The sequence below is a fragment of the Urtica dioica genome, chromosome 8 (genome assembly GCF_054948205.1).
Source record: "Urtica dioica subsp. dioica isolate 48M chromosome 8, U.dioica_male_clone48M_v1_H2, whole genome shotgun sequence".
NCBI classification, from domain to species: Eukaryota; Viridiplantae; Streptophyta; class Magnoliopsida; order Rosales; family Urticaceae; genus Urtica; species Urtica dioica.
This window is the reverse complement of record NC_142763.1, coordinates 30,158,039-30,167,106: the sequence shown is the minus strand read 5'-3', so window position 1 is coordinate 30,167,106 and position 9,068 is coordinate 30,158,039. Positions and strand designations below refer to the sequence as shown.

Sequence of the window (9,068 nt, the reverse complement as noted above, 5' to 3'; positions counted from 1 at the left end):
CACAATACCCTAGAAAATATGTCCATCGAGAGATACATAATTAAAAATCCTTATTATAAGAGGTTTTTTTTTTCTTCTTTAAATGCATCATAAGAACATGTAGCTCCAACCCGGTCCGCCCTCTGAGCTGTACTTCTCAGCTTCAAGGGAATGTTGAATTTGGTTACATGGAATGTTTTTATGTTTTATTTATGTATTTATACTATTGTGGAACTAAATTATTATACCTTACAACTAAATAACAAATTGAGAATATCCTCAATTTTATTCTTGTCAAGTTGTAAGCTGATGATGCCGTGTTATGCATGCATATATATACCCGTCCAATCCCACATTCTTTGCAAGTCTCCATTACTATCCTTAATTGAGCTTCTCTAGATCATTTTTTTTATCCCCAAAAAAAAAAAAACACAAAACAAACCTCCTCTAGGTTAAGAAAAGAGATCAAATAGTACAAGAATGGAAACTTTGGGAGCAGAGGGAGAGTGGACATCTCTGAGTGGGGTCTACACCGCGGAGGAAGCCGATTTCATGGCGTTGTTGCTCAGCAACCAAATCTCTTCAAACGGCGCAACAACATTGCAAAACTTCTGGCCTGATCATCATGATCTTCATCAGTCATCATCATCATCGTCATCCTATTTTCCAAGCAGCTATTGCTCTCTAGAGCTCTCAAACCCTAATATTACGTATACAACTTTCTCTAGAGGAAGTACTACTAGCCCTAGAACTACTTACAACTGTAGCACCGAGATGAGTGACCAAAACTCTCAGCCAGCCTCTATTGATTTCTTCGTCGGGGATTCGAAAACCACCACGAATAATAATCCCAACTCTTTTCTCCTCCAAAGAGACCATTGCGAGGACGGCTTGGTAGCGCCAAAAATCATCAAGAGATCCGCATCTTCGGCGTCTTTGGATGAACATAAAAAGGGTAGTTCAGGTGGCAAAAGGCCTAGAAGCTCCGACAACGTGAGTACTACTACTATTACTACTATATCTATATATACACATATTTTAATTGTTTTAATATTAAAATAGACGATGCATGGTCTATTTAGTTTAGATATAATATTAAGATGGCATTTTGTTGGTTCAGATTGAAGGAGTTGGTAAGAAGCAAGTGAAGTCAAAGAAGAAGCCGAAGTTGGTTTTGAGTATTCCGGAGCGCAGCGATGTGAACGAAGAATTGGGTAATGGGTTCGGGGCAAATAATGGGCCGAGCTCGAGCGGTGCGTGCTGCTCCGCGGATGAGTCCATCAATGGCGGTCTAGATCTCAGCGGTGGAGACTCTCCGAGCCTGAGTCCAACTGGGCCATCCGATAGCAAAGGCCGAGCTAGGAGAGGCTCCGCCACCGATCCTCAAAGCCTTTATGCTAGGGTATGTAATAAATTTTTATCATTATTTTTATATTAGGAAAATAGACTTAAACGTTTTTTACATTGTTAAATAACCAACGTTTGGTAAATCTTAGGTAAATAATCACTTTCATATATTTACGAACGTAAATCTCAAATAAATAGTACTCATCAATTATGACTTAGCTAAGATTTACCGAACGTTGGTTATTTAGCAATGTCAAATGTTTAAGTTGGCTATTTTCCTAATTTTTTGTCATTTTTATTTCTTTATTTTGCTTCGAAAAACTAAAAATGTCCTTTTATTACTCGGTGTAAAAATGGTTATTTAACAGAAAATTTTGTCTTTTTTGTAAATTTTAAATATTAAACTAAATTAATGTTTTTTAATTAAATTTCGTACCTACTAATTAAAGTAATCACTAAATTTATCTAACTTAATTTGATTTATGGCTATGAATATGTTGTTATACTAATTCAACGAAGCTTAAATTATACATAGCCATCAAATTTAGCTTGGCTATATATTCTGTAACCGTTAAATAATATTTTGAACTATACGTGTGTCCCATATTTAAAAATAATATACATTTATAATATTCTATTTTTTCATAAATAACAATATTGGACTTACGGTATGATAGAACATATGGACTTACGTTATTTTGCATGAAATTATGTTTTGCAGAAACGAAGGGAGAGAATTAATGAGAGGCTGAGGATTCTGCAGAACATCGTCCCAAATGGAACAAAGGTAATAATTTAGTGAAATATAAGGGAGTTATTTATTTCATACCCAAAAAAAAAAATCCGGAAAATGGTTTAAATAAATCACTAACTTCTAAGGAACATGATTCAGGTTGATATTAGCACAATGCTTGAAGAAGCTGTTCAGTATGTGAAGTTCTTACAGATCCAAATTAAGGTATGATTATTTTGAAAGAGCATTAGTACAACCCATTTCATTTCATACTTAAATTTGATCTTGACCGATAATTTATTCTCATTATCTTTCGTACCATATATACTTCTAAAATTAATCAATAATCTTGTTTGATTTTTTATTGTAGCTCTTGAGCTCCGATGATCTGTGGATGTACGCTCCAATTGCATACAACGGGAAAGATCTTGGACTTGATCATCAGTTGAAGCTTAGCTTGGCAAAACAATCATAAATAATTAAGAACATTGGTGCTTTGATTTCTGTTTTATGTGTTATTTATTTTTCAAACTGAGAAGAGAATAAATTTCACTGTTAAAAGTACCGTCGGAAATCAATTCTTTAAGTATATGATCAGATCGTAGTTTTGAATGGTGAGAGAAATAATGTCTTTTGCAATATCCGGCATTGATGTATCAATTCATGTATTCTCTTTTTCTTTTCTTTTTTTTTACATCACATTAAACCCTGTTATTATCATGTTGCAATAAAATATGATTCTTACGTATATAAATACATGCATACATACACAGAAATATAAATTTATATAAATATTTATCCAGCAATAGTAGCTGATTCTGCTTATTTTATTTATTTTGCTTCGTGTTTTAAATCCGAATTATTATGAATTTAATAACTTCCACGTTTGTACCGACTTCGCTCAACGTGCGTTCATGGCAACTTATAAGGCTCCATTCCCTTTTGACCATGACACCATTCACAGCAATAAATATATATATATATATATATATATGTGTGTGTGTGTGTGTGTGTAATTATATATTTTATATATGTATTCATACATACACACACACGCTGGCGCGTGGACCTGTGTTATAAGAATGTTCTAGATCGTATCATATATTTGTGTTCCATCATGTTTAAATTGTTTCTCTATACTTATCTATTCGATCTCCTATTCTAATATTTATTAGGAAGAAAGGGTGAAGTAGAATCAGCAGGTTAATTAATTCATGTAAAGACTCTTCGTGAGACGCTCTCGACCTAAGAGAAAAGACTCTTCGTGAGACTTCTGCCGTTACCATGAGTGACGAAGACGGTGGTCTTGATGAGATCACTAAACGCACCAGCTTACTTGAGATGGAAGACGATGATGACGATTGGGACAGGGAGGAGATCTCGGCGGCGTCATTCGCGGATGAAGGACTCCTCGGCAGACTAGTAACTAAGAAACCATTACGTAGGCAAGCTCTGGGGGCCCTCCTAGAGGGGCTGTGGAACTTGTCTAAGGGATGGAGACTTAAGTTACTAGAGACCAATGACACAGGGGTATTCTTTCACCTGTGGTGTAAGAATAAAGGAGAGTGTTTGGCAGTGGCTCATAGGGAGCTATGGTTCTACGGCCAAGGCCTTATCATTGTCAGGTGTTGGCCTCATTCAGGGGAATGGAAAGCTGTCAGTATGGATGAGATTAGCCTTTGGGTGAGGGCAGTCGGTTTACCCCCGGAGATGATGACGATGCACAATGCCAAGAAGGTCGCGAGTTCGGCAGGGCTCGTTGTGGAAGTAAAGATGGATAATCCGAAGGAGGCGATGTTCAAGAATTACTTTAGATTCAAGGTCTCTATCCCACTTGATGGTAAGCTATGCCTAGGACGGTTCGTACCATATGGAGGTAAAAAGACGTGGGTCGAATTTCAATATGAAAGACTCCCACCAGTGTGCTTCAGGTGTGGGGAGTTGGCTCACGAGGCGAAGGCTTGCCAGAATCCGGTCCTTATGATCCGAAGAGAGGATGGGGAGGAGGTACAAGCCATTGGAACATGGCTGAAAGCGGATATGAAGAAGGGGGGATGTTTCCTATCCCCGGTGGTGGTGAAGCCGGCCAAGGGCGGAGCAGAGTTGGAAGACAGAGCGACGGCCTCGAGGAGCGCGAGAGGGATTCATGGCGGTTCGGGTCCCAATGCTACTCATCACCCGCACGTAACTCAAGAGTCGGCGCCTTGGAGGGAAAAAGCAATTGGTTCGAAATCCGTGAAGGAGTTTCCAAGTTGCGAGGAGACAAGTAATAATGAGGTATCTGCTAATCATGCTAAGGCTGATGGGCCCAGAGTATCCCAGGCCCAATTTAGTTGTGGGATAGGACCTCAAGCAGAGAAGACCAACCAAGCTAAGTCTACATTCACGTTTGGGCTAAGTCGGTCCAACCCAAATGCGGGCCCAGAAGATAGTGTTGTATCAGACTTAGCACATACTTTGAAGGACGCGTTCAGAAAGCAGGAAAAGAAAAAAGCCAACAGAAGAAAAACCTCTGCGCGCACTTCCCAGGGTAGAAAGGGAACAAAGAAGAATGAGGTTAAAACACTTAGAGAGGCCGGAAGCCTATCAACGAAGAAGAGGGCAAGACTGTCTGCCGAGGAATATAGGGAAGCTGCTAGTAATCCCACCTCCACTCTGGTGGTCGAGCCAAATGTGGAGGCCAGTAATACAGGTAACTCGGCCCCGTCCCCCCACGCCATGGAGTCTTCTGTGCAATCGGATAATGACATGGCCGTCAGTGAAGTCAAATCGGCGAACCTTCAGGAGGAAGGTCGTCGGGAGCAATGATTTGCATAATCTGGAACGTCTAAGGGGCTGGGAATCCTTGGACGTTGGGGGCTCTCCGCACCCATGTGCGTAGGTACTCGGTGGACTTTGTCTTTCTTTCTGAGACTGAGCTCTTAAGGTCTCAGGTAGACAGGATGAAGTTGTCCCTGGGTTTTAGTCATGGTTTCGCGGTGGATAGAGTTGGGTTGAGTGGGGAACTTGCTCTCCTCTGGAAGGATTCTTGCAACATTACAGTGACAGGTTTTTCTCGGGGCCATATAGATGCGAGAATCACAGAAGGGGATGGTCGAAGTTGGCGTTTTGTTGGATTCTACGGGAACCCGGACGCGTTCATGAGATACCACTCGTGGGAGCTGTTAAGGCGGTTAAATCAAGCAAGTTCGGAACCATGGGTCTGCGGAGGAGATTTTAATGAGATCCTCCAGGCCCATGAGAAAGAATGAGGGGAGGAGCGAGCTAGTAGGCAAATGGAAGATTTTCAGAGAGTCGTCGACGACTGCGACTTTCGGGACCTGGGATTTGATGGGTTTCCGTTCACGTGGCAAAGGAAGATAAAGTGTGGTTTGATTCGAGTAAGGCTAGACCGGGTCTTAGCCAATGGGGGTTGGGAGGATCGGTGGCCGGAGGCGAAGGTGAAACAATTGCAACGTTGGGGGTCGGACCATAGACCTTTGATCCTGTATACCGAAGGGAATAAGTCTGATGAGAAGGGGAATAGACGCGGGAACTTTAGATTTGAAGACTCGTGGTGCGAAGAAGTGGTGTGTAGACAGATTATTGAAGAAGCTTGGAACTCGAATGGGCGCGAGCAACAACCTCTGGGTGAAAAACTAAATAAATGCAGGAAAGATCTCAGTAGATGGGGGCGTGGGAAGCTAGTGGAACTAAGGTCAGCAGTGGAAAGGCAACGCTTAGTTCTTTACGGCTTGACGGAGAGTCTGGTTGAAGCTCCGGTCACCATAAAAAGAGAAGAAGATTAACTGAATGCCCTTTTGGAGAAGGAGGAGAGGTACTGGTGCCAGAGAAGTCGTGCTCTTTGGCTACGAGAAGGCGACAGGAATACGAAGTACTTCTATAGGAAAGCAACACAAAGAAGAAAAAAGAACACAATCTGTGGCTTAGAGGCAGAGGATGGGAGTTGGAGGACGGATGTGAAGTGCGTATCCAGGATCGTCACGAGGTATTTTTCTGAGATCTTCTCGTCCGCCGAGCCTTCGCCGGAATCCATTGCTGTGGTTACAAATTGTATCCCGGGGAGAATTACGGCGGATATTAATGAGAGACTTCTGGAGCCTTTTACTGAAGACGAAATTAAAACTGCGGTCTTTACCATGGACCCACTGAAAGCGCCAGGAGAAGAGTTTTCCGGTGAAATTTTACCAGCAATTCTGGGGGATTGTTGGGGAGGAGGTAACACAGTTATGCCTGAAGGTCCTTAACTCGGATCAGGAACCGCGGGACATTAACAGGACGACTATTGTGCTAATTCCGAAGGTTTCTAGACCAAGAAATATTCGTGAATTTAGACCAATAAGCCTATGTAATGTTATGTACAAAATTATTACGCGTTGCCTCTCTGAGCGGTTGAAGATAGCCATGTCGGTCGCCATTTCAGCTAACCAGAATGCGTTTGTAAAGGGCAGGCAGATTGGTGACAACATAGTAGTTGGGTTTAAAGGAATCCATACCATTAAGCGGAATCGGTTTGGGAATGGGGGCTCAGCAACGTTAAAACTTGATATGGCAAAAGCCTATGACTGGGTTGAACGGTGCTACTTGGAGGCGGTGATGCTAAAGCTTGGCTTCGACGTGAGGTGGGTTGGAAAGATTATGCGGTGCGTAAAGACGGTTCGGTTCTCCATTAATCTAAATGGCAATTTGGTGGGACCGGTGTCTCCGCAACAGGGACTCAGGCAAGGAGATCCATTGTCACCTTTTTTGTTCCTCTTTTGCTCGTAAGGCCTTTCCGGTCTGTTGAGTAAGGCAGAGGAATTGGGGGAGATTGAAGGCATAAGATTTGGAAACCCAGGTATCCATGTGTCCCACCTTCTTTTCGCAGATGACAGCATGCTCTTTGTTAAGGCGAATGAGAGCAACATGGAGGCGGTCAGAAGGTGTCTGGGGCTCTATGAGCAGGCGGCCAGACAAAAGGTGAACTTTGATAAATCAGTGATATGTTTCGGTCAACAAATAGAGGAAATGGAACAACAGAGGATAGCTGATGTTTTGGGAGTTAAGGTGACGGATAACCTTGATAAATACCTCGGTCTACCAACTTTCTCAGGAAAGAGTTGTTCTCGTTCGTGCTCGAGAAGGTTTGGAATAAGATCACGGGATGGAAGGGGGGTTTGTTTTCGCAGGTGGGGAAAACAATTCTCCTCAAGGCTATTGTGCAAGCCATTCCGAGTCATGCGATGAGTTGCTTTCGGCTCCCAAAAGGGCTTATTGATCAGCTACATAAGATGATGAACGCTTTCTGGTGGGGAAGTACGAAAGAGAAGAGACGAATACACTGGGGAGCATTGGGGAAAGTTGTGCAAACACAAGGCGAAAGAGGGCTTGGGATTCTGAGACCTGGAGGATTTCAATCAGGCAATATTGGCGAAGAAAGCTTGGAATATTATTCGACAACCAGATAGTTTTGTGAATAAAATTCTAAAGCTAAGCTATTTCCCGGACTCCCACTTCATCGATGTTGAAGAAATCTCTATGAGCTCGCAGATTTGGAGAGGCATTTTATGTGGAAGAGAATTGATACTCAAGGGATCGAGATGGCTGATCGGGGATGGCGAGAGTGTGGACATTATTGGCGACAAGTGGATCCCGAGACCGAGAACCTTCAGCCTCATCAACCCGCCGCCACTCCCAGCCGGCATGAAGGTGGCGGAGATCAAAAGGCCGAATAGAGAGTGGGACTACTCCCTGATCCGTGCAATGTTTGATCCGGGGGACGCAGAACTAATCCTCGCACTACCGACCAGCAGCCTAAACCCAGCAGATAGGCTAATGTGGCAATACACGAAAGACGGAGAGTACAGCGTGAAGAGTGGATACTGGGTAGCTCAAGACTGGAAGGAGGAGGCAAGTTCTTCGGACACAAGCGCTGAGGCTGGCTGGTGGAAGGGTTTATGGAAGCTAAATGTCCCACCTAAGGTAAAACTGTTTGTTTGGAAACTGTGTCATAATTGGATCCCGACGAACAGCAACCTAGAACGTAGAAAGGTTGTATGCAATAATCGCTGCCCAAGATGTGGCCGGGAAGCAGAAACGAGTTTCCATGCATTGTGGGAATGCAAGGATGTCCAAAAAATATGGAAGCTCGCGGGGGTAAAGAGAGGGATGCAGATTTGGGAAGCAAATGACATCACTGGAGGGCTAGCAAGACTCGCTCGAGACATGAAGAAAGAGGAGCTGGAGTGGTTCCTTATGCTATCCTGGCGGGTGTGGAACAATAGGAACGATGTCGTGATGAAGGGTGTGAGGTGGTCGGCAGCAAGGCTAGTGGAGGGATGCGCTAGTTACCTGACGGACTTCGCCAACTGTAATAAATCGAAGCGAGGACAGGGGCTGGAGAAAGCCGGGACAAAGAAGTGGCCTCCTCCGCCTGGGAACGTCGTGGCGGTCTCAGTAGACGCTGCTCTTGACATGGCTACGTTGAGGTGTGGAACGGGTATGGTGCTGAGACGTAGCGATGGCAGCCTGGTGGCTTCAGCGATTAAAGCCATCCCACAGATGGTACGACCCTCGGAAGCAGAGGCGAGCGCAATCCTTCATGGGATCCGGTTGGCGGCTCAACTTGGCTATGGAGATGTTATCATTCAGTCCGACTGTCAACAAGTAATTACGCTTATTAATAGCTAGAAGACACAGGTGAACGAGATTTGGCACCTCAGAGAGTTGTTTAGGAGGTGCAAGTTTGCTCATATCCGGAGGGAATGTAATACCCCAGCCCATTATTTGGCTAAGTTCTCGTCAAAGTTTGACTCGTTTGAAGTATGGGTTTGTAATGGGCCGCCTTGGCTGAATTCTTTGATTGAGGCTGGTTTGCCTAGTTAATGAAGAAGTTCTGGTTTGTTTTAAAAAAAAAAAAAAAAAAAGAATCAGCAGGTTAATTTGTCTACCGTTAATTTATCTCTCATCGATACTTTAATTCAAACATTACCTTCCCTGCATCTTTTTAGTTTATATAGTTTCTATGAAA

The 9,068-nt window shown here is 43.3% G+C and overlaps 3 protein-coding genes across 3 annotated transcripts; all 3 read left to right on the top strand.

The window, feature by feature from the left end:
- Nucleotides 1-459: 459 nt before the first annotated feature.
- Nucleotides 460-2,763, top strand: LOC149389092 (transcription factor bHLH84-like). Its single transcript, XM_089622558.1, has 5 exons — nt 460-976; nt 1,107-1,381; nt 2,048-2,113; nt 2,219-2,284; nt 2,430-2,763. The coding sequence occupies exons 1-5, from the start codon at nt 460-462 to the stop codon at nt 2,532-2,534; spliced, it is 1,029 nt and encodes a 342-aa protein (XP_089478684.1). The 3' UTR covers nt 2,535-2,763.
- Nucleotides 2,764-5,334: 2,571 nt separating this feature from the next.
- LOC149389091 (uncharacterized) lies at nt 5,335-6,306 on the top strand. The gene is made up of 2 exons (XM_089622557.1): nt 5,335-5,820; nt 5,869-6,306. Exons 1-2 carry the CDS (start codon nt 5,335-5,337, stop codon nt 6,304-6,306), a joined length of 924 nt encoding a protein of 307 aa, XP_089478683.1.
- Nucleotides 6,307-6,463: 157 nt separating this feature from the next.
- LOC149389090 (uncharacterized) lies at nt 6,464-7,506 on the top strand. Its single transcript, XM_089622556.1, has 3 exons — nt 6,464-6,740; nt 6,828-7,105; nt 7,228-7,506. The coding sequence occupies exons 1-3, from the start codon at nt 6,464-6,466 to the stop codon at nt 7,504-7,506; spliced, it is 834 nt and encodes a 277-aa protein (XP_089478682.1).
- The last annotated feature ends 1,562 nt before the right edge of the window (nt 7,507-9,068 follow it).

Coding starts and splice junctions, on each gene's coding strand:
- LOC149389092 (XM_089622558.1), top strand. CDS start 460: ATGGAAACTTTGGGAGCAGAGGGAGAGTGGACATCTCTGAGTGGGGTC. Junction 1,382..2,047: donor CTCAAAGCCTTTATGCTAGG/GTATGTAATAAA, acceptor TATGTTTTGCAG/AAACGAAGGGAGAGAATTAA. Junction 2,285..2,429: donor TCTTACAGATCCAAATTAAG/GTATGATTATTT, acceptor TTTTTATTGTAG/CTCTTGAGCTCCGATGATCT.
- LOC149389091 (XM_089622557.1), top strand. CDS start 5,335: ATGGAAGATTTTCAGAGAGTCGTCGACGACTGCGACTTTCGGGACCTG. Junction 5,821..5,868: donor AGAGTCTGGTTGAAGCTCCG/GTCACCATAAAA, acceptor CTTTTGGAGAAG/GAGGAGAGGTACTGGTGCCA.
- LOC149389090 (XM_089622556.1), top strand. CDS start 6,464: ATGTCGGTCGCCATTTCAGCTAACCAGAATGCGTTTGTAAAGGGCAGG. Junction 6,741..6,827: donor GTTCTCCATTAATCTAAATG/GCAATTTGGTGG, acceptor TTTGCTCGTAAG/GCCTTTCCGGTCTGTTGAGT. Junction 7,106..7,227: donor CTGATGTTTTGGGAGTTAAG/GTGACGGATAAC, acceptor TTGTTTTCGCAG/GTGGGGAAAACAATTCTCCT.